This window comes from Cygnus atratus, chromosome 12, assembly GCF_013377495.2.
Source record: "Cygnus atratus isolate AKBS03 ecotype Queensland, Australia chromosome 12, CAtr_DNAZoo_HiC_assembly, whole genome shotgun sequence".
Lineage (NCBI taxonomy): Eukaryota > Metazoa > Chordata > Aves > Anseriformes > Anatidae > Cygnus > Cygnus atratus.
Genome location: NC_066373.1, coordinates 3787704 through 3812836, shown reverse-complemented (window position 1 = coordinate 3812836; position 25133 = coordinate 3787704). Strand labels below are relative to the sequence as shown.

At 38.9% G+C, this 25133-nt stretch overlaps 1 protein-coding gene across 1 annotated transcript; it reads right to left on the bottom strand.

Moving 5' to 3' along the window:
* Positions 1-8792: 8792 nt before the first annotated feature.
* Positions 8793-24702, bottom strand: KCNG4 (potassium voltage-gated channel modifier subfamily G member 4). The gene is made up of 2 exons (XM_035543598.1): positions 23953-24702; positions 8793-9578 (listed from the first exon to the last, which is right to left on the bottom strand). The coding sequence occupies exons 1-2, from the start codon at positions 24700-24702 to the stop codon at positions 8793-8795; spliced, it is 1536 nt and encodes a 511-aa protein (XP_035399491.1).
* Between the last annotated feature and the right edge of the window lie 431 nt (positions 24703-25133).

The window sequence follows — 25133 nt, the reverse complement described above, 5'->3', positions numbered from 1 at the left end:
GAAGAGATCAGCCTGTTTGTTACTGGAGGTAAGAAGTCATTGGAATCAGCTGCAGTTTACTGTAGCAATTAACTTAGTCTGCAGAGGAACTTCAACAAATTCTTTTATACCCGGTGTTAATGGAGTTGCCCAAGATGCATGCTTGAAAGCTGGGAGAGGTAAGTGGGGAGCTGGGGAGGAGACATCAGCTAAAGGCAGCTGTCAGGGTCATTGCTGTGTGCGTTTCATGATGAAAACCTTTTGGCAAGACTTTCCGAGAGGCTGCAGTGGTACCTTCAGAGTGTTTGTGTCCATGGACCATTTCATATAGGATAACCAGAAATAAATAAAGTGACGTGAGTATAGGCTATAAACTCCACTCTAACGGCACAGCTACTAGCTCCGACAGGAGAGGACTGTCCATCTAGGCTCTGAGTTTGCTGCTCCTTTACCTTGCTGAGTAGTGCAGGTACCACTAGAGGGCTGTCAGGCAGAAGGAGTGAGGACCTCTGGGAGGGCGTCCAGGGCAGAGCAGGGTTCGGTGCAGGACCTCTACAGACTGGTTTTGAGGCAGGGTCAACTGCCTCACTTTCAACTCAACTCAACTTTCAACTATCAGAAAGTTTAGGAAGTGAAAAGGGGAGAGATTTAGTCATCCTGAATTGTTTTTCTATAATGTGAAACATTGATGTTAATTATAAAAGAACCTCTTGATTCATTTTGGCCTTGAAAGCATGATTCAGAGGCAGGGTGCTTGTGGTCTGCTATGAGGTTTCAGAGGATGGAGGCATTTCTGTGAGCCGCAGGTAGCAGCGTGTGTGAAGCTTTTTTTGGTAATTCATATGTTGAAGAGATAGAAGTCCCAGAGGTAAAAAGGGCTGAATCTCTGGAGTGTGTTTTTTTTTGTTTGTTTTGTTTCTTTTTGTTTTCAACTTGCTGTTCTAATTTGTATAAGAACATTAGAAGTGTATCTGAAAGCTGCCTTACAGTGTTATAAAGTGTTAGTCTAAGAAGGCAGTAACGAAATAGATAAGATGCTGAACAAGAAGGGGACCAGCACAGTCACTTGGCAGTGGGGGTCCTGCTTGGCCAGTAGCCTTTGGTTCAGATCTGACTGGAACGGAGCTGTAATGCAGCGACTAAAGCGCAAGCACATTGTCTGTCCATGTGCGCCTCACTTCCTTGTTGGGCTGCAAGAGTGGGAGAAGATCCTGAACGCTGATGTCTCAATATTGGCTCAACACCAAAGCAGTGTTCCTGCAGATTCAGTTACACTCATCTGGACGTTTGGCACATATGTTGATGTTTCTTCGATAATTTTCTTCAGTCGGTAAAAGTGCACCCAGTGACTATATGGGGAGGGAGACCAATGCAGTGTTACAAAGACACACACAGATCCTCAGATGTGCCACTGCAGGCCGCAGCTGAGGAGATGTCAGCTTAAAAACTGTCTGCTGTGTCATTCCTTACAGGCAAACTCACATGTTTTGTGAGGAAAATCCTCCATTAATACTTATTCCTCTAGACCTGCTTCTCCTCTATCTCATGAGACCCAGTCATACAAACACAAGTCATTGAGACAATTCCCTTGCATGACTTCAAGCAGGGTTCAGCTCTGTGCAGAGCCTTCAGCTTAGAAGCCACCTGACTTACCTGCCACATTTTAGAAGAAAACATCCAAAACTAATAAGCTTGATTATTCAACAGAAAAGCAGATAGGAGAAATGAGTGCTATTGCTGTCTTGTTGTGTGCAGGGTGCTCCAAGACTTTTTTGCTTGTTGCTTTTGCTCTCTGAATAAAATGGGAGAATCGTATAAATATTGGCAGTCCTCAGTGCTGCTTTTTAGCCAAAGTTGAGCAAGCAAACAGCTGTGATTATGCCAGCTTTTCTCAAATGAGCATGCCCTTAAGGAGCAGGTTCAGCACCTCCCCGTAGTTCTAATTAGTGTGTGTTCTTTCCCATGTACAAGAACACAACAATTATCTAATAGCTATTTACAGGTTGGGATATTCCCTGTGGTGCTATTAGAGGGCCTTTCGTGGCTTCTCTTTGTGTTGTAGACAGGATGAATCAAGACTTGCTTCCCTGCTCTTCCAGTTTCCCACCCAGAATGAGCCAGGCTGGAAATCTGGCAGGAGCTTTGAAAGTCCTTTGAAGCTTCCTCCCTTTCGGAAAGGCTGGTGTTTGGGAGTGCTTGGTGTGGCACTTTCAGAGTGTGTAGTCTGTAATTTTAGGGAGTTCATGGTATATATGAAATGACAACCAGCAGTACTAAAAGTATAGATAAGACTGGAAATACAAAGGCTTGTGTTCATGTCTGGTATTGCAATTCATGTTAACAAGGAAGTTGCAGGTGTCACTGTTTAACTAGACTTCTAGAGCCTGAAGTGTTGATCAGTTATTTGTAAAAGGAAAGTCAGTCTTTCTCTTCAGCTTTCTGATAGTCTCTTTTGCATTTCAGAACCACTTGATGAAGCAGGAGAATGACAGCAAACGTTGCAGCAATAGAGAAGTCCTTGCAGCCTTGTTCTCAACTGCAGTAAGTTGTTGAAGTCTATGGATTTTAAGAGTGATAGAGACTCACACCACATCTAGGCTTTTTTTTTTTTTTCTGGTATCCCAAGATGAGATACTGAACCTAGCAATGTAAAAAATATAAGTCTTTTAAAAAAACAGTCAAAATTTGTGTTACTTCAGTGTTCAAATCTGTTTTCTCAATGGAAATCAAGTATAAAATTTAAGAGCTACTTAGAGTTTTCAGTATACTGGGTGATTCAAGCTCTCTAGACTTCCACAGGAGCCAGAGGTACTTTGCAGATTACAAGAATTATCCAACAACCTGCAAAAACAGGCCCCTAATTTGCTCTTAATTCAACAAACAGTTATTAAAGACCAGCAAACCCATTATCCTGTAGTGCTGACATACTTTGCTCTTTTGGGACGTAATTTGAAACTGATTTATCTTTTTTTTCTGTGCAGTGTTCCTTCCAATAATCTTACTCTTGAAATTTCTGTCTTTTTTTTTAATGCTACTCATGTAATAACTCAAAGGAACAGACTCTTTGTCACAATTTTACTCAGAAATACAAAACACTGTAGGAAAATGCAATTTTAAATTGTTAGAACATTTCACAATCTGCAGATCACTAATGGCACAAATCTATTTGACCTTCATTTTCCATTAGGTATCTTTGTATTGGTGTGAAATTAGCTTAGTTTTTTTAAGCATGCATACTTACACCTTAATGAGCTGATAGCATTATCTTTATCAACTCTGTAGATTACTGAACTAAGTCCCACTTAATATTAGATGCAGACAATGTCCTAGGTATGAACCTATGTAACAGAGTTGGAATTACAGATAAAGCTATGTTAATAGTATTAATCAAACTGGAAGCTTGGCAGTGGGAAAGGCAGAGAAAGTTTCCAAGGTTTTACCTTCTGATTCCTAGAAATATCCTGTTAAAAACCTAGTAATTGTGCTGTACAAGTCTATTCATGTATCTTTGCTGAACTGTGTAATTTTTTTTTTCTTTAATCATCTGTAGCTCCTAGCTCTTCCTTCTTTGAAATTTCCTGGAGTTTGTCTTTGAGCTGAGATGATTTCTTATGAAATTCTAATATAAAAGTCTCTCAGAGCCAGATCAGCTCTAACTAATTTGGTGTGAAAGTAGGCAGTTTGGAAAGCTTCAGGATATCTTGGTAGAAGGAAAACACCAGACTAATGAATATTTTTATAATTTGGAGGAAAAGTAGATCCTCGAGGCATAAAGTTTTATCATTGTCATCTACTTTGTTGTTGTGGTGAAGATATTTCAAGAAAATGATTTGCAAGTGAAATTTTAAGGAAAATCTGTTAAAATTTTCTCATTAAAAGACAGTGTTAAACACTTACAGGATGGTACAAGACCTGTTGATCGAAGGAAATAAAAGCACTTCATGTTTGTTTTATTGACATCCTCTGTTCATGAGTGCAATTCAATTATCTTTGGTATTTGTCACTCTGCACCTTTAAGGTTATAGAATTTTCCTATTGGGATTCATAACGATATGGCTTTTTGCATAGCAAATGAACCGTTCCTGATGTGAGCTTCCAAGAGCAGGAAGGCAAAGACAAAAGAAGCTGTGAATCTAGGAATGTAACTGTTGAAGTGTAGGGAGTAATGTGTACCCAGATACAGACTTAAAGGCAAGAGGTGGAACATCAGCAAATGATCATGCAATTTGTTTGAATTTAACTGAAAAATCACTGAGTGCTCACAAAGGCACTGAAAGGGCTTCACTTCTGTGTAAGGTCAATATAAACTCCACCTCATCTACTTTAGGCAGAAGAAAAGTTCTGTGTCACTCCATTTATTCTTCCTGACAATTATCAGTTTCCTGAAAGATGATAAAAAGAAATTATTTTGAAGAAGTCGAGATGAAACCTGTTGACTTGTAGTTAATGTCTAACTGACTAATTCTTCTCTGAACACTAGAACTAGCAAGCAAGGAATTTCAGAAGATATTATGACTTTGCCATCTGCATGTATGGTGTTCTATGCTAATATATTAAGTCCTATAGGATTTCTATTTTTTTAAACAAAGTTGTCAGGTATGAACCAGTAAACCGTCTCATTTAAGATTTAAAATTTTAAGTGCCATTAAGTGTTCTGTCAAGAAGATTACATCTTATTACTAGTTATGGTACTTCTTACTGGTGATATAACAGACCATCTCTTTCAGAAGAGTTGCAAACAGAGGGTCTTCTACAGCCCTTCTCTTATAGATATATGCTTTATTTTTACAACCAGGCAGGAATCAAGTATAAAAATAATGAAATGTAGCTGGATTTTTACCCTTCCCTCTTGCTGAGTCTACTTTAATATTCCACTAAGGTGGCCCTTAAGCACTCCTACTTGGTGCTGATGATCTAAGTCCTTTTCACTTGAGTTGGTTCCTTGGTCCTTGCTAGAATGCAGCTCTCTCTTATAACAATGTAGCTTAGGGGTAAATTTTCACCCAGGGAAGTGGTGAACACCCTGTTTAGCTCAGACAAGCGGTTGCTACATAAGCAAAATAGTTCACAGAAAGGAATTTAACACTTTCAGTAAAAATGTGCTGGAATGCCGAAAACAGACTCCATTCAGGATACTTGAGTATTTTATTGGCCTTTTATCAGTTTTAATTTTAACATGTGGCTAACTCATCAAAGTGAAAACTTTCTGCCGCTCTTTCAGGGAGTGTGCTGTACTTCTCGTTTCCTCGACCTTTTAAGTTTTCATCATTTTTTATAGATCAATGCAATGTATTAGAACATTTTCCTGAAGGGGAAAAAAAAAGGTAAAAATTGCATTAAAAATAAAATTAGAGGGGGCATAATCTGTATAATTTATATCAGCAGACATGCTTAAATGTTCATAATAACTGCAGAAATTAAATAATTAGCTTTACTGTTTGGGTATGTTTGAAATAAAAAAAATATATTGACCAACATAAATTTTAAATAGCTCAGCTCTAATTTATGTTTAGAATATGCATAATACTTAGGATTAAATTACAGAATAATTCACATAAATAATGTACCATTCTCTCCAATTAATTTGTGATTTAAATAATAAATCTAATCTGAATTATATATAGGTGCTAGTGACTGGATGCAAACTTCAGATTGCCAAAGACATATAAAAAGCAACTTTCAGGAGATCTAACAGTAGGTTGAAAGTTATAAAATACTGACCCCATGAAAGTAAAGGGACTTCATTACTAAAAGAATACATCCATTTTATATAAAGCTTCTCTGCCAGAGGAACTGATGAAAGTCAAAGAGGAGAAACAGCTGGAGAATGGCTGGGAGGTACAAGTGCTACAGAGAGAATTCGAAGCAATTTGCAGAATCCCTGAAGAAATTACAGTGAGGTCAGAGTAAAGGTCTTAGTCCCTCAGTACTATTCCAACGTCATAGGAAACTTGCATTTAGTCCATGATCAAAACCAATTCACTGTGTTTTGGTTCTGAGTCAGACTGGTGCTTGGAAGGGACCTGTATTGCATTTCCCTGTGATCCTGTCCCTCTGTTAGCTGGTTTGCAGAGCAGGATATCTACTGATTTCCCTAAAGAAAGCATTATCATTGGGAATTTTGTGGGTCCTTCGTTATGCGGCAAAGATTTTGCTGATCAGACTTTCAGTTAGAAGTTAGAAAAGGGATGTGATGCCTTGATAAGGGCTGAGGAACGTAGTTCCCACTGGGTAACGGGTGCTGGTCCCCTGCATCTTCTAGGATTGAGATTCAGGGAAGAGGCTCTGAACTAAGAGAGGCTGGATGCCAGGCACCTAAACTGCTCTTTTAATTAAGTCTAGTTATGAAATGATATGTACTTGGCAACAACAATATCTGCTAATTGTAACTGCTTGTTCTGAATTTGTTACTCAGTTGAATTACACAGGAACTAAATGTTCCCCTCAACATATTTTTTTCCTTTCCTAATAACACAGTGAATCATGAAGGACATTTTCTATGAAAGCTGGTGCAGGCCTGACCCAGCAGTAGGAAGAAATTTGGTTTAGAAACGGGAATGTGTGGTACGGTCCTGATTCTGCCAAAAGTACCAGCACTTACTTCACTGTTAAACATTGGTGATTTATTTATTTATTTATTTTTCCTTTCCTCCAAGTTTCAGCACATTCTTGCATTGTGGTGGGTTTTGTTTTGTTTTGGGGGGGAGAAGGTAGGTAGGTAATTCTTCTTAAAAAAAAAAAAAAAATGTAATTCTAGCAGGGGGCAAGCACTGTCTTCAGCTCTGTCAGAGCAGAGAGACAGAAGCGTACTGCGGTGGGTGTTGTGGTAGTATGCAATGGTTTTTCCTGAGGAGCTGAAACAATCCTAAAGAAATACAAAGTCCCCAGGAGAAATGCAGGTGGCATGACATGCCTAGGAGCTTGGAGGGGTCGAGGTCGTGGTCCACATCTAGGATGGATTTTGTTTGGTTTTCTATCTGAGTAGTCCTGCAGTAGAGAATCACTGGCAAAAATAAAAGTTAATAAAAAAAATTATCAGATGGATTTATGCATAAAACAGCAGAAATTCCACCTGTTATGTGGCAAATAAAAATTCCTGTCATCTAGAGTCTACTTGCTCCAATTGTGTTGCTACATCCCATCTATAATCTGCTAGAGTTTCCCTGCTTTAGTCATAGGGTCAATAGCAAGATAAACCCAAGAGATTAATTTGAGTCACGTGCTGCAAACTGTGCCAACAACTGGTTTTCTCTACTTAAGCTATAAAGCACAGCGAGGATAGCATCGAAAAACTGGAACTCCCAAATGCCTGCCCGAAGTTGCATAACTCTGCTGGTGACTGCATTTGTGTGTCCACGTGGGAGGCTGGTCACACGCCTGGAAGTGTCCCCTGGGCTCTTCGGGACATGCCCTGCCTGAGCACGGTGCTTGCTGAAAACTGGAACTCAAGGGTCATCTCACTGAGCTCTGCTTCGCTGCAAGGTCATAGGGAACCTGGCAGGATTTAGGAAATGGAATAATGAAAGCTGAAAATCTGATTAAAAAATTAATGAAGTGCTTCATCTCGGTACTTAAATACGTGTCAAAGTTCTGCAGATACCACCAGGACTGCTTACAAGCTGAGGACCCATGAGCAGACCAGGCCCTGTACACACAGGTGTATGTACAAACGTGACTTTCATGTCTTGGCATAGGTTTCCACTAACTGCATTCACAGCATCTAAAAGGTTGAATTATAAAATATCATCTAGAATATCTCAAGAAGTAGCATTTTTGACTTCTGTAGGCCTGTCATTTTCTTCTGGCTAGACTGGTGTATGCCAAGAGGGACATCTTCTATTTGCATTAGCAAATCACTCCCACTGCCTCCGGCAATCATTCCTCTCATTTTTACTATTTATACATTTGAATACTTCTGAGCTGTCATTTTATTTTTGATAACTTTTTATTTTTTTTCTTCTAGAGAAACCAACACCATTCAATTATAAAACAAACAAACAAAAAAACACCACCAACAAAAAAAAAAAACCACAAGCTCAATTGTATGTTCAATAAGTTTGGGTTTTATTCCCACCTTTTTTTTCATTTTTTAAAATATATGAAAAAAGTTTGAAAACTTCTGTCTAGTATGAAATGTTTATAGTTTCAGACTGCAACTGTATTTCAAGCAAATTCTCTTGCAAACACTATGTGTCTTACAACAGCAGTGCAATTCATTGTTTAGAAATTGATCATCTGATTACAGGCAAACTTTGAAAGCTTTCACATATAGTGCTTTTATTATAAGCTTATTAATAGCTTTAGATACAGAGCTCAGATTTATATTGAGGCTTCTTCTGTATGCCTGGCTAATGAGCATTGTATAAATAACACTGGTGCATAGCCCTGAAAAAAATCCTTTCTAGTGCTTGGCTCAAGGTGTTAATTGCAAAGAACATTGGAAATTCAAAGGCAAATAAAATAACAAGTGTTATTTGTGCCAACAGAAGCTGTTTTGTTTGCTATTCATTCAATATTAGTTTTTCAGCAAGATACATAACTGGCAGAGACAAAGTTGAATCTTATCGTTAGTCCTAGTAAAGAATGAATATTTATTTATTACCGAATAAACTCCGACTTTTGCCATTCTCAAAACCTCTGCCTTCATAATGATGTGTTGGAGCCAGCTGCATTGGCTTGTACTGCTTTGTTATACCTATCCTGAGAGAGAAAAATAGCATTGCAACCTAATTTTCTTGCTTTGCTTAATGTATTATGTTGACATACATATGTATATTTCTATTCCTGTTCTTAGGAATGTTTTACAGCAAGGCTTAGTTCCCCGTATAAATGTATTTGATCGGTGATGCTGGCTCCTCCAGGATCAAGCTGTCTGTGTCATTGAAGGTGTCACTTTCGCCAGAATGATTGGCATTTTTTACTCTGTTTACCCGAGACTGCAATCGTTCATGTTCCTTCCTCAGCTCCGAGTAGGAATGGGAAAAAGTGTGGAATATTGATGTTGCGGGAAAAGACATGATGAGAATCCCACTGAGGATGCTGCTCAGAGCTACCATCTGGCCTGGGACGCTCCGCGGTACCATATCTCCGTACCCCACAGTGGTCATTGAAATGATGGCCCACCAGTAAGAGGCAGGTATGCTTGTGAATTCAAGCACCTTGCCTGATTCGTTCTCGGCAAGATAGACCAAAGGAGAGAATAGAGTGACAGCCACGCATAAGAAGAGTAAAAGCAGGCCAAATTCTCGTGTGCATTTCCGAACTGTGAGGCCCAAAGTCTGCAAGCCCAAGGAGTGCCGGGCAAGGCGCATTACATACAAGATCCTCAAGGCACGTAAAACCCGTAGCACCAAACCAACCTTCTCCAAATATGTGTTGCTGCTTGGCCTGTCATCCGCCTCGTTTGAGTCATCCTCTGCCAAGATGAGGGAGACATAATAGGGTGAAATAGCCAAGAAGTCAATTATATTCAGGGGCCCTTTGAAGAATTGACACTTGCTCCTTGCTTGAATGAATCGGAGGCAGAACTCCAGGGAAAACCAAGCCACACAGATGGTCTCTATGACAAAGATGTAATAGCACTTCTGGGAACACTCACCCTGACAGAAAACAAAAAGAGAATTAAATAAAAGAACAGTCTGCGAGCCAGCATCCAAAAATATTAAAGAAGCAGCCATGCGTACCTTCTTGAGTCAGTAGCATCAGAAATAATAAAAATCCCAGCTAGCAGGTTGTATGGTAGCTGTCTTTCAATGGTGAATAGGAGGTAATAAGCACATTAAATATTTAGATGAACAGATATACTGCCTGCTTATTTTATTATTTTGCTTCTTCCAGTCCAAATGCATGAAACTCTTTTCTGAATATGAGAAAAACTCAACTCCCTCTGAGCATACAGCCTCTAAGTTCCAACCTGCAGCTCTCAAATTAATTTAAATTTGACTGGTTCATTAACCTATACAAAATATAGTGTCTCTTCAAAAGAAAGATTAATGTTCAAAAGTCTCTGCAAACTTCTGGTGCTGTTCAACGCATGGTGCTTTCACAAAAGTTGCGTACTCTGGTGCAATTAAAAGTGGTTCAGAGAGATTCAGTAAGTCATCTGGATCCTTGGCTCAGTTATCCATATGCAAATCATGTTTCTTTCTATATTTACAAATGTTTTATAACTACAATTGAAAGGAAAATAAATACCCTCCTGTAGGCAGAACTTGCCTTGAAGAATCCTCTCCCGGTATTAAGACTCCATGCTATGAGCAGTGCTTTCCTTGGTTTTGTTATCAAAGGAATTGCTTTAGTTTGCTACCTCAGATTCACATTTATTTTATTTTTTATTCTGTTTTCCTGAGCTTAAATGAAATTTTTTTTTGGCCTATTGCAGTGAAATGAGGAGGAAAATGCAAACTAATGCCTGATTATTTGGGTAAATGAGAGAATACAGGAACCGTTCCTTATATGCTATTATCCATTCTCAGCCACGTTTCACAAGCAATATTGATGAAAAACACCATGGGAAACACATACCCCTATTACTAATTAAAGTTGCTCACAGTGTTCAGTTACACTCTGCATCAAACGTGATGTGATGTTTTTTTGAGAGTGCCCTTTTTGATAGAATTACAGCTATTCTTGAGACATAATATTTTTTTGTTGTTCAGGCAATGAACGAGCAAAAGCCAATATATAAATAAACCTATATAAAAAATATAAACCTATATAAAAATAGCCTGTAGTTCTGTCATCATTATCACATGTTATGATCCTTGGCTATCTGAGACTCCCCGGGTAAAATCATAATATATCTTGTACTTTTTTTTTTTTTTTTTTTTTTATCACAGTGTGTCAGAACAATTCATCTCTTTGGGGAGTTAGCACTCTGGGGATTTTTGCTCTTTACGCACAGTGGACAAACGAGATCATAATTTCTCTCAAAATAGACATCTCAAAAGGTAACAAAGACTCGCTTCTGCTAGAGTCATGTGTAGATGATGAGGTTATAGCCCTATTTGAAGTCATTGCAGTGACAGTACCTAGAGTGCATTGATGTTTGCAGAGTTGCTGACTTGGCTTGATAAGATTGCTTGTGATCAGCAATATTGTTATGCAGTGTTCACGTTTTTTCTGTTGTAAATTATTTGTACAGCACAGCATGGACTCTTCACAGACCTGCCTGTGGTCACTCCAGTGATGTGGCCTGTGAATTATTCATTGGTCCCATCAAGATTTATTTTATTTTTTGTTAACTTGGCTGAATTTCCACTACATCTGCTATTTATCTACTTTTATACATTTACAGGTGATGCTGCTCTCAAATCAATGTGTAGTTTTCACTATTCCTTCCTTGGAAAATACAAGAAAAAAATTGTTTGCTGGGAATTTTAACTGTTAAGATCTAGGATGTCTCTTGAACAGAGTATGTAAGTTAAGGAGTAGTGTGGGAAGAACTGATTGGGAGTTTTTTTCTTCTCTCCAACCTCGGTTGCCTCAGTAATCCCCATGGGAAGTTATTTGTGCTTAGAGAAAGCAATTTGTGCAGGCAGCTTCCCAAATGCATATTTCATTTTTCAGAAGAGCATTCTTCAAGCCAAACTTTTCAAGAGCATAACTGTGCATTTTATTTTTCCTTTGTGCAGAACTGTGGATATAAAGGATGGTGAGTTTTCCCCTGTTAGCACACTTTGTCTTTTTTATATACTTTGCAAAAGACACTTCAGAAATGTTTGTATATGATTCAAACCAGCCCCTTTTGCTTCTACTTCTGCAGAAATCAAGAGAGTTACAGTATCGCAGTCTCTGACACTGATTAATGCAGTGAATTCTGTGCTTGGTTTCTTTTCCTTTTTTTTTTTTTGGAGAGATGGAAAAAGGATGTGTTTGCCTCAGACATGCCTATGTGGGATGAAAGCATGCAGCAAAACCATCCTTGTTTATCTTGGAGGGAACTGATTTATCCATGCAGTACTGTAGTTCTGCATGGAGGTGACTAGGTTGAACCCTAGAAATAACACAGCTGGGCAATCATCTAGCAGTAGGGCCATTTCACTCCATTCCATAACGTAGCTATACAATTATTTAGTCAATCCTTATACAATGTCTGCCAGAGATGTCCAGGCCTCTTTCTCTGCCTCTCTGCTTATTTCTCTATTGGCAATGTCTAGAAAGAGTATAAGACCCTGGATAAGCACATTGTCACAAATTTCACATTGGGAGATAAATTTCTTCCAATGAATTTGCATGTGAATGTTTTATGTATTAGGAATATTTATATTTATTATGTAATATATGTCACATGTTTTATATAGGCTATCCCTCTCTAACACCAGTCATTTTGAAGATTCTTGATCCTTTTGAATATTCCATTCAAAACAGCAAATATTGTAGTAAGAGGGAAAAAGAGGAAACAACAAACACCAAAGCCAATTTCTGTTTCTCAGTATTTTTGATGATTTCAGACCTTGTAGTGCTTTATGTTCCACCTACAGCTGTTGTCCAAAGAGTAGGCAAAATAGCACACTGACTTCAAATACCATGTACTTACCAAAATACAGACACCCCTATGTCAATGGTAGATTTCAGATTTGCTATTGTCACCAACCTCCTGTCAGATGTTAGTTACTTTCAGTGAACTGTCCAATTATAAGCCAAATATTCTGATCAATGAGAGGTGTTTAGCAAAAATGGCGAATAAAGGAGTTTCTGTGGAAAAACAGCTTCTATATATTTCCTCTTTCGGAACAAAGCAAACACATTTGGGAAATTCTAGTGATCAAAGACTGCCAAAGCAAAACAAAAAATTCCCTCTCTTGACCTCAATATTAACTAGAGCAGAATTCTAAGCTTTTATTTTTATATCTTTGAGTCAAATTTATCACTGACTTCTTTCTCCTCCTGACTGCATTTTTATACCCATAGTATCATGGTGTAGTAGAACTTATAAAAGCACCAGACCAATGCAGCACTGATCACGAACATGGAGGGAACATGAGGTTTTATTTATAACTGACTACAAAAAGTTTTGGGTGGGATTTTTCCACAAAACCCTCTGAGATGTTTTACACTATCATGGCATCAATCAGTACTCATCCTGTCATTGACTGTGATGGGAGAACAATTAGAACAAAGCTAGCAGTGAGTGAGCATCTAACACTTTATACTTCCTGCAGATTTACTTCTGAATAGTGCAAGAATTTATCAGGATTTATGGAACTTGTCTCTAGCTGAATTCTACAACGTATGGTGTGAATGTAATAAAAAGAGTGCCTGGTATTGATCTCATGTATGAAAAGAACATTTGGTTCAGCAACAAAGGACACAATGATTTGTATATAAAAAATTATATACTGAGCCTGATGGTTTGAAATATTGAATGATTTCTTAAATTTATACACCACCTCAAAGAAGTAAAGTGGCTGTTTCAAATTTCTCTGCCGCCAGAGATAATAAGCAATTCATACTTCTTTTTCATTATTTCCTTCTGCTGTATAAGGTAATGGCTCATTTTCTGGGTTCTGTTATGTACTGGAATGTTTATAGCGTTACAGTAAATAAATGCTCATTTTTGGATACTTTTATTAACTTCTCTTTTGATATGAAAACAATAGGCTCATAATAAAAAGTAAGTATGGCCACAGTGAGTCCAGTTAGCCCAGTGCCCTATTCTACCAGCCTGAGAAGGCACGGGTGCCCAAGACAAGTCTCCTGGCTTCTGTTTTCTACTCCAGAGCTTCCTACGCTGGAGGTGGTGTTTGTGTTTCTCATCTATAAAGTTGGGCCATTCTTTTTGTCTGTTGCCTACTGCATGCAAACTTGCTTCTTTCTTTGCTTTGAACGAAGTTCCTGTTGGTTCCATCTGATGCCGCTAAGCTCTCATACTGGGAAGGACTCTAAATAGTCAATGGACGTTTCCTCATTTCCTGCTATTTACAATTTTGTAGACTTCTATCGCAGTCCAGGTCATAGCTTGTTCCTGTCCTCAGGAATTCTGCCTGCCTTAGTGAAGCCATTCCATCCCTTTTGCCTTTCTCTGGCCCTTTTCTTTTGTGAGGTGCAAAGGACTGGGACTGCAGTTTTAAAGCCTGGGTGAACCATGGGTTCATCTAGTCAAGTCTATATCCTGTTTATAATCAATAATTCTATATATTTTGCTTTCTTAATCTACTCTCCTTACAAAAGTTTAAGCAACTGTAACTTTCTTGCAGTACATTTTTTGAAAGGATCTGAGGTTCAGAAATTCAGCACCTCTGATGCCAGCACTGGCCAGAGTGATGTGTTGCATCTAAATCGCAGGCCTTAATTGCACAAGTGAGCTTAGAGAAGTGAAATTTATTCCCTAACAGTGAATTCAAGCTAAATGAACTTGAGATATGTGCCGCTCACAAGATAGGATAAATAAGATAAATTTCCTGGCCAAGTGCCCTCTTAGTTTACCAGGAAACATTAATTAAAGCATAATGACATCTAGGTTAATAAACAAAACCAGATCTTAGAATTATGCTGTACTATCCTATCTTACAACAGATATAAATCTCATCTAGTGAAAATAATATCTGTACATGCATCAATAGTTGTAGCAATGCCCAGGGAGACTGAATCAGAATCTCCCTTGCAGAATATATATCTCATCTGTCCACCTTGGTTTCCATATGCAATGTACTTGTTTACATTTTCTAGACAAGGAGAACAATTATTATTATAAACTCATTTATAGATAACTGGATAAGAGCACCAAGGAGCTGTTCTCATGTCCTCAGGATCTTCTTTGCACTGACTATTTGTAACCCACTTGGTTGCACTCTGAGGCATTTTATAATTAAAATATGCTAGGGAAAAGCTGTTCTGAATCATTACCTGACCTCATGATTAGTTTTCTGCTGCTGAAGATTTACCCCAGTATTTCTGAAGTGGATATTTACCCTTTAGAAAGACAAGTAATATTATTTATGGATCTGAGCTGATAAAAGTCTTTAAACCCAGTTAGAAATCATGCTTGAATCACTACATGCAAGCATTGTTATTTGCAGGGTACATTTATGGAAACCAGCTGGCTCATCGACATAAAACAAATAAGTGTTGGACAGAAAGGATCTGAAACATCTTCCCAGCTAGATCCACCCTAGACTCAGTAGTGATTGCTTCTGAGTAAAGGCTGTTTTGGTGCTCAGTCACCCAGAAAGACGCTAAACAAACACAGAACGAAGCAGAGAAGGAACTCAATAAAGCAATATGCTTGACTCTTCTTGGTTCAGCCTCCTCTTGGAGCTTTAAACAGTGACAGACAGGACCTGGACCTGCTTAGTACTCTGCAGTTGAGGGACAAGCTGCCAGAATGCCATCTTTCACACCAGAAATGCCTGGCAGCGGGGTTAGTGCAAGGTCACAGTCCACATCTGCTAAACTTACCCTGGCACATCCCAATTTATTTTGGCACGTTCAGATACAGCCAGTTACTGCTCAGACCCTTCTCCCTGTATGTATCCTGTGTATGCATCCTCTCTAAGCCCAAGGTTGACTTATTTCCTGGGCAAGGTGCTGTTTTCCAGCCTTCTGCACTTCTCAAGGTTATACGTGGGCACTGCATCATGGGCTGTAGCTTGTCCCCAGAGAATTCCCTCTGTGGACAAAAATGCAGGGTAATGTAGCAGTGAAAAAATAAGCTTCGGTTCTTCTCTCTCACACAGTGGGTCTACAGAGTGAGTCTACAAGTCTGGAAAGTCATTAAGATGAAGTGGAACCAGACCAAAAACTTTGCATAGATTTTTGTATAACCAAGATACCAAACCATCTCCCAGGTATTCTTATCCCTCTCTGTGTCACAAAATGAACAGACGCAGGAAAGAAATCTCTTTTGGCCGTAAAATGACAATTCAGTTAGTAAGTCTTGTACCAGTCTGTGTTCCCTGTCTACCTGGAGCTGTGGGATCCAGCTGCAGTGCTGGCGGTACTGCTGAATCACTGTGACTGCATTGCTGCAATTATTTGAATAATGAAACCATGCTCTGCTGAATCAAATGACGGCCAGGGAGAACTTGAAAACCCCATGTTATGGATCACTTCAAAACTTGGATTTATGGTTACAGAGCCATGCAATAAAATCAAAAGGTTTACTGCCTGCTGAGAGAGAACTGTAACCTGATTTACAGAATGATGAGCTGGTTAAAGGAGTGCTGTGTATTCTGATCACAGAACGATTTTCCACTCATTTTGCTTTATGGGAAAGAAACCTGGACTTATGAAAACAATTGCTCTAACTAGTAAATTTGAGGAAACTAAACTAATAGTGGGATTATATTAATGTGGGCATTACAAAGAACATAGAGAAGGGGAAATTTTTATCTCTGTATCCAACACAGATCATCCCCTCTGGGGAGGAAATGTAACTGAAATAAAATACTTCGATTAACTCTTAAGCTTGGGTCCTTATTCTGCAAACACTGTGAGAATCAATCTGAAGAATTTCAATTTGATCTAAGCCAATTGGTGACCCCAGAACATTTTTATTCGGAGAGAGATGTGGAGGTATTATCTTTTTCTTTATTTTTCCAGTAAGAAATTTAGCAGACTTCGTTTTGTAACTGTGAGAAACAATATACTCAAAATGACAGGTATTTATCTGGGACTTAGAAGAAAGACTTTCAATTTCCAGTTTTACCTCTGATCAAATCTTTTGCACTATTACCGTTTCTTCTCTGCTCCATTCCTCCTGCATCGTAAGCTCTTTGCAGCAGAGGTACCTGTTATTTTACCTGTGTACTGCAGGGCGTACAGCAGGGCCCCACATATGGCTGAATCTGTTTTAGGGGAAAATACTGGTGCTGACAGGAGGAGCTGACAGTGTGGGAGTAAGCACAGCATATGCAGTTCGTAGCTCTGAAGCTGCAGTGAAATTAGCAATTAGATCTGCTCGTGCATCTTCGGAACTAAAATACCAGATTCTGATTTTGGCTGTAGCAGTAAGCTGAAGAGTCCTCAGAGATTTCTGTCACATTCAAGGAGGAATTTCTACAGCACAGAGAAATTTGGGTGGTTGTTTATTTTTAATGCTTGATGCCTTACTTCTATGAATTTGGAGGATACATTGATTCCAAATAGCATTTTCCAAAGATAGAGTGCCTTCTCCATGGGAGGAAATACCCATCTTCCAAAGAAAGCATTTATTAGGTAATGATCTGTGCTGAACCCCCTGAGATGACTCAAGTGAGGAAAGTGAACAGGGTTTTTCCTAGTGTGGCTATTGCAAACTTGAAAGCGTAGAAAGGAGAAGAAAGCATGATTCCCAGGGAGGAGCACATGTGCCGGCACACTGAGTTGCAGTTGATTGCCTGCCTGTTGCAGAGCAGCTAGAGCAGCTGGGGGTTCCCCCAGGATAGTGTGCAGAGCCGGGAGTCTTAGTGCTGTTGGGATACAGCCAAAGCTGGATGAACATAAGGCAAACTAATAATGTCTGGTTGTGCCTTCTGAACACTGGACCTTGTGCTGGCAGAGACAGCTTCTGAAAATCATGCAGAATCCATTTAGTCACGGAAATGGAGTGTCCAGAGCTTCTAAAGAAAATTGCTCTCTGTGGCAGTGGACGTGAGCTGAGACAGGGATGTTCAGCAGGATCTATCCCCCTGGTGCCCCTCTCTGGTTATGTAGAGCAGGGCTTAAGTAGTGTAGACTTCACCAATGTTGTTGTATATATTATATTTAATGCTGAAATATGCAATGCTCTTTGTGGATGCTTGGAAAATAATCACTAATAGTGTGCAACTGTTAAATGAGTGTCTTAACATAATGATCCAATTCCAAGGTCTAAACTTTTGACATTACTGTATGGATATGTAAGCTGCAAAAAACAGGTATGTCCCATAATGCAATAATATGTATATATCAAAATACTTCAATATTCTTTTTTTTTTCCACAGCTTATGTTTATATCTTTATTCAATTGTTATTTAACTAATACAACCTGTGCTAAGTGCACCTTGTAGATGTTTTTTTGGTGCCTCAGTGAAACACTTTTTGATATCCTCAAATGTTGGAATATTTTAATTTGTGATTAAAATGGTTAGAAGAAATCAGAACTGTACTGAATGACTAGATAATTTAGGCAAGTGAGTGTCCACAATACGTGTTCTGATAAAAAGCCAGAAAAATTCTTGGGCAGATGCAATAAAACTAAAGCTTGTCCAGCTTTATTTTGTTCCAAGTAATTTCAAGTCATATGTATATACCAATATATTTGTAAATAGGCATGTACACGTGTCTTTTTGGTCTTACGCTTTTAAATGAGCATTCAAAGTGTTTCTGAAAGTCAGAACTTCATTAATCTCTCTACAGTAGAACATGTAATTCTGGGCCATAGTTTGTGTGATATATACCTTGTATTAGAAGATAAATTTGAACATAGAGTTACTGTCAAATACCCTTGCTGGTCAAATATAGTCCGAATAGTGCCCCACTTCATTAATAGTACTCTTAACTACTCATTGAAAAAAGGTATTGTACAGCAAGAATCATTTTGCCCTGGATATTCAGTTAGAAAATTCTTTTTTTGATCTGTGTTTAGACCCTGTTATTTAAAAGCTATAAAGTCAGTAGCCAAGGGTATCTGTCTAAATTCAGCTGTCATATCCTGTTTAACAAAGGTGATTACTTCTACCAGTTGGCCAAATTACACTTTGATGGAGAGCCTTATCTTTGCAGACTGCGAGCAGTAGGACTGGGTTTGCACACCTCTCAGTGACACTATATAGGTTATTATCTTCTCCACTCATCCCCAAGTCCTTCAAGTTTTCTTTCAATAAGTGCACTAGCGAGATTTAGTGTTATTTGCAGGTTATGGGCAGGATTGGAGTATAATGTTATAATGTCTTCACAATGGATTTAATAGCTTGAATGCTGAGGATATATCTCCTGCACACATATCTTCACATACTGAACTGGTTAACTGCAAGTCAATGTGACGTTTTTTAATTACCCCATTTAGCTGCGGCAATAGTAACCCTGGTGAAACAAATGTCTTGTCTGATTTTCCTTCTCTTCACAGGAAGACCAATAAATTGCTTTTCCTCCTATAAACCTCTGTAATGCCACTTTTAAAGAAAATGTGTTTCTGGGCAGTTTCCTCTAGGTTACAAGCCAAATAGGCCATTTTCAGAGTGATACGGACAGCAGCAGCAACATCAAGCATCAAAAAACCTAAGTCGGGGCCTCCAGAATAGTTGCCCAGAGAAGCTGTGGGTGACCCATCCCTGGCAGTGCCCAAGGCCAGGGTGGATGGGGCTGGGGTCAGCCTGGGCTACTGGGAGGAGTTCCTGCCCATGGCAGGGGGGTGGAATTAAATGGGCTTTAAGATCCCTTCCAACCCAAACCATTCTGGGATTCATTCTATGATTCTAATAATGAAGTAGAATGAAAAAAATACATATATGTATTTAGAAATGGTCCTGTTTATTATGTATCTCTGTGTTGTTGTTTTTTTCTGCTTTTGTTCATGTTTTCTGGATTCTCAATATAACCAGTGACCAAAAACGTAGTCTTTTAAAATAAGTTAGATTTCCATGTAATCAAATGAACCCATGAACTGGAGCTTCAGCAAATGAATATACTAAGTTTCAAGATAAACTCATTAGGCCTGACAATACCGGTTGCTTTGTATGTTGGTTCTCTTTCATTAGCTTACATACAATACCTAAAGCAATTACAGGCCTATCAAGATCATTTAGGAGCAAACATAAAAATGAGTAGTAACAAGGTCGGACCACTCACTTATCACTGGAGAACAGAGCGAGAACAGAGAATAGATGTTTCCTTCTCTCTTAACTGAGATGTCATATAAGTGTAATTTTTTGGAGACTTCTGCATCAGGAGAAAAAGACGTCATTGCCACCAGTGCTGAGGGAAACGGAATGGAAATATCTGAGGTTTCCTTTTCTTTTTTTTTTTTTTCTTCCCTGATCCTAATTTCCTTGCCTTTCCTGAAGAAAAGTCCTTGCTGTACCTTTTCTGCTGAGTCATTTCTCCAGAGGATGCCAATTTTAGGGACTCATTAAAAGAAATCTCTTCCAAAAAAAAAAAAAATCCCAAGAGTGCTTCAAAGTAGATAATCTTACTGTCCAAGCCCTTCTGCAGTGTTTTTGTTCCATATTTCACAGGTGTAAAGATGTTTTTTTCCCTTTGGATTAGATGTGCTGAGCAGTGCCTGTTTCAGTTACACCCCCTGGATGCTGATAGTGATTCTTATGTGGGACTGAGACTTCTGGGGGGACTTTGATGGGACTTTTGCCTGGACCCTACTGAACTCAACTTAATTCCTTTGTTTGAGGAAAATGTAGATTTTGTTGTCTCAGCTTTCTTATCCTAAATAGGATTCAGCTTTGTAGTTCTCTCAGGCTTACAGCTGCTACCTGTTTGGATCAATAACAAACAGAGTTCCTTGCTGCCAAATATGCTTTCTTTTCTACTTCTACATACACGTGTACCTTGATTACCACATTTTGGTGATGCTGTATTTGCTTCCTTACTGAAGACAGTTTGCTCTCCATAAGGAATAGCTGCAAATATCCTAGATAAAGCTGTATGGATATTGTATGTGAAATTTTAGTTGTTTTATGCAGATAACCTAATTTGTTGTCTTTCCATAGTACTGTGTGTGATAGATTCATTTATACACCTGTTTCATGGTCAGGCTCAAACTTGAGATCACTAGAGCCTCACAAATTTACCTCTCTAGAGTTTTCCCAAACTTTTGACCTCCTCTGCTTGGGGCTGTTTTCCTTCACGTCACATACTTGCGTGATATATAGTTACAGAACTGTTTGCTCATATATCTCTGGTTCTATTTCTTCTTTCTAACGAGGAAGTTCCTAAATGTCGTCTGAAATATTCTCGGGGATGTGCGTGGTGTCAATTTTAGTAACTTGCTCTATATTTTTGCTTCGGCTGCATGTCTATCTTTAGGCCAGCCCCCCCTCCCCATTCCACTGCCCATGCGGTCGGCTCCTTCCCTCCCCTTGGGTTGCCAGGGTGACTGGGCTGCCCTGGTGCGGATGCTCCTGCCTTGGCTCCTTGCCATCCCTTTCCCAGAGACCATACTTTTCACTTTCCCTTGGGTGGTGAGGACTCCTGTTTGCTCTTCTGCCTGCCCAGGCAGCTCTTCTTCCTCCTAAGCCAGTCCTGGCTTAGCAGCTGCTAAAAGAACAAGTGATTTTGTGATTTCGTGTGCCTGCAGGGTGGGATCAGCCAAGCCTCTGAGTGAAATGGAAGTCACCTTGTATTATTTTTTTTCCTTTTTTTATTTATTTTTTTAAACCTGATTCTTCTCCTTGAGCTGGAACCCAGCCATTTCTCCCTCTCTTAGTGTGGCAGTGATGATGTGAAAAAGGAGCCTACAGTGATACATACTCGCCAGAGGTAAAGCCTTTTTTATTTGTATTTCAGAATGGATAAATTCCATTTCCAGTGTTAAAGACATTGGAATATGGATTCTTAAAATACCTTCAGCATGTTTATGCATAGAGGTTTAGTCAGGCTTTACCTCAGAAATGAATAAACCTCAGGATGGGGCATCTTGAGGGTCAGGTGTGGAATTGCAGGCTGTGCAGAAACTTGATTGAAGGAGTTTGACTGTTTTTCGTCTCTGGGCAAAAGGATGTCAGGTGATCTTTTCAGCCCCCAGTGCCAAAATTTCAGGTGTTGCATGCCTGTACCAGGTTGCTGGTAAATGTGGCCTCATCCTGTGAGTCATTTTCAGAGGCCAGCTAGTGAACAATTTGAGCACCAAATCTCAGTGCAGACTTGCAGTTTCCCTGGGTGTGACTCGGTCACAACCAAGTAATATTTTTAAGCTCTGTGAGTTATTTGTTTAGATGTAGCTGATATGCTCTTTAGAAACCCCATTAATAAAATCTCAGGTGTTGCACGCTGAGAATTTAGGGACGGAAAATATCTGACATGTCAAATTCTGTGCTTTTCCATAAGGTGTGAGTATTCTATCCCACATATTCCACTATATTTTCACTGGCATAATTTTAAATGGTTCAAATACTAGGACTTACAATATTCTGTTCTATGTTTCTGGGACACAGTGACAAGGTGCACCAGCCTGGTGTTGTAAATGTAAATTATGTGATGTTTGGACAAATCTGTTCCTTTGCCAAGTTCATCCTTCATCCTTTCCCCTGCACATTAAGCATCCCTGCTTTTGAGTTTGTTTCAGTCCAGTCTGCTTGTTCTTAAAGTATATTTATGCAAACCTCTAAGAAGTAATGTTATCAGTGTTTTATAGAAAGTCTAGGTATAGTAGCTACACTTCAGCTAGCAGATATACCTGTAAACCTGAACATCCTTCCCTTTCTAAAATGCGGTTAATTATTTTCAAAAACACATAACATATTTCATCTAGCTGAGATCTGAATATTATGTACTCTTTTTCTTTTTCCATGAAAAGTATTTACAAAAGATTTTTCTGCACTGCTTGGAAAATAAAAATTAAATGCATCAGACTGCTTCCATTAACAAAGTTAGTGAGAAGCACTTCCTAGAGCAGAGTTTGTAATGTTTTTGCATCTAACTCTAAGAATGATGTTCTATATATAAAATGTTTCCTCGGAAGAAGCATTGGAACAGGGTAACATTTTTTTCTGCCAAAAGTAATAGCTGTGGAAGGCTGCAAGAGCACCAGACTTATCACTGAAAGGTAATAGTTTTCCTGTGCAAATATAAGTTAATATTTAAGGAGTTAAATAGAACAGGGAATTTCAGCCTTCTGTACAGTCCTTAACGTTATTGAAAAACATCAAATATCATAACATATCTTCACCATGACTATGCTGTTTTGAATTACTACTTGGGAAATAAAATATGTATTGTTGTGTACACCATGTTGTGCTACAAATGTAAAAATGTCTTTATTCGTTAATATACAATACTTTGGGGAGTGTCTTATCTTAGTGGGGTAGGGAGTTTATTTAATCTGATTTTGCTCACCACTTTTGGAAGGACAGTTTGCAAATGAAGTGAAGGATTCATTAAACAGACTAGTCAAGGTTATTTGATAAGTTTGAACATTGCTACATCTGAAATAACTTTTGATTTTTACTTTCCTCCATTTTATTATTAGAATAACAAATCTGTATAATGCTGAAATACAGAAATGTTATAGAAAAGATCATTCATGTATGATACAGACATGATTTACTTGCTCTGAATTACTGTGGATGATTTACTCGAAAAGGCTTTGTATGTGATTAGCAGTTCAGTTAGTATTTGGCATTACTCCTACAATACATATATATATATATATATATATTATATATATGGGGGCAAATATAAAGTTCTATAAGCATGGAATCATGATTTTTGGAGGCCCAGCATTAAGTATCTGTTTCTGTGAAAATTGTTCATGTATCTCTTATCTCTTTAATCTTTATGCAACTATTGAAATGTAACATTGCTGTGGGAAGAAAATAATGAATATTTCTTCCTCTTGAAATATTTGACTTAGTTAACAAAAGGGAAGACATCTGGCTGTTTTTAAAAGTAAAGCTGTCATAGGAAAACATTTCTTTTGCTGATGTGTCCAAACAAGAGATTGCTTATAACTGAGAGTAAAACATGTTGAAAACTCCACAGTGTGACTTTGAGTCTCAGTGTTACAAGTTTATAACTTACACTAGCAAATGCTCTTTAAGAAGGAAAACTAATGCCGTATTATAGAGCTGCAACATCTATTCTGTCCAGAAACACTTTCCTATATTTTAGCTCACAGTTAGTGAAGTACTTTGTTAACATTACTCTTGAATGTCATTTTGAAACTGATTTTTAGCTATTATTGTGTTTTCTGTTGCAGACCATTTCATTACCGGGGCAGTTTTGAACCTCATTGCTATGGATTTTCTGTATCTGTTTCATCTTTTTAATGATGTATACCTAGCAAAGCAAACAAATTTCTTTTAATCCTATGTTTAGATCAGTTATAAACGGCTTACTTACCCTGTCTTCTTCAGCTCTTAAATCTGGCATTGTACTAACACAAAGGCTTATAGCTGTGGTGGCCACAAAGAGGATGGAGAGACAAGCAAAGACTTTGCCTGGGATTCCTGACTGGGGATTTTCTACCATATCTCTGAGTCTGTTCATAAACTGTCCGAATTTTGTTTTCTCATCCAAGACACACGCAGCTTCTTTGCTCCTCCGGAGCTCCTCTTCTTTCCGTACCTCGGCCAACTCCTGCAGTTTTTGAAATAGTTTTCGAAAGCAGCAGTTCTCCAGGTTGGTTTCCTCAATCCCCCAGTATCTCAGCTCCTCCTGAAAAGACAAGGCACACATGTCTCTTAAGAGCATCAGCTTCCCTGCTGCTAGAAAGCTGACAATCATCCCAAAAGCATTGGGGTTCCTGTCAAAGAAGAATTCATGCGTGTCTTCATCGTAATCGTCACACAGCTGAATGATTTCTTCATAGCTGCTGCAAAGCTTAAGTTTGCTCAGTCTGGTCAGGGGAAATTCATCTAAAGTACTCCAAGGTAGCAGGTACTTGATGCCTCCAACATTTATCATGATCTCTGTCTTTAGATCGACTGCAGAGACTTGATCGGGGTGGTAAATCCTCTTGGCTCTTTGGTAATGAACCCCTTTGACAGAAGGAGTTTCAACGGAGACAGGAAAGAAATGGCTCAAGGAATTACAAGAAGCATAGCTAATGTTACTATAGTCTTGGTCACTGCCTCCGGAGAGAATAGGCATCTCTAAGAGTTCTCACTGGGACATCCGAAATGGCATCAGACCAGGATTATCTGTCAGCCAAAAGACAGGTGAAGAAGGAGAAAACATAGCAGAAGTTATTGCAAGAGAAAGGGTGCTTCAGGCTACTTTCCTAAACCACAAAATTAGCGAGTGCATGTGTGTGAGTAAAAGTCACCTCTGTGCTTCTTCCTGAAATCTGCAGCCCGTGAATGCGATTTGCTTGGCAGCCTCATTGGTTGTCTGGCAACACACAGACACGGAGGAGAGCTAAAGCCTCATTCATAATTATCGCAAAGGGTCGGATGCCTGCAAATCCAAACGTGAACAGATCGGTCCCTTCTCCCAGCACATCGTGGTCATTGCTATATCGCTGCCTTTTCTGGTGGGTGGCACATGGCTCTCGTGCTCCTATAAACCCTTAAATACACACT

Coding starts and splice junctions, on each gene's coding strand:
- KCNG4 (XM_035543598.1), bottom strand. CDS start 24,702: ATGCCTATTCTCTCCGGAGGCAGTGACCAAGACTATAGTAACATTAGC. Junction 9,579..23,952: donor TAAGAGCTGAAGAAGACAGG/GTAAGTAAGCCG, acceptor GTTTTCTGTCAG/GGTGAGTGTTCCCAGAAGTG.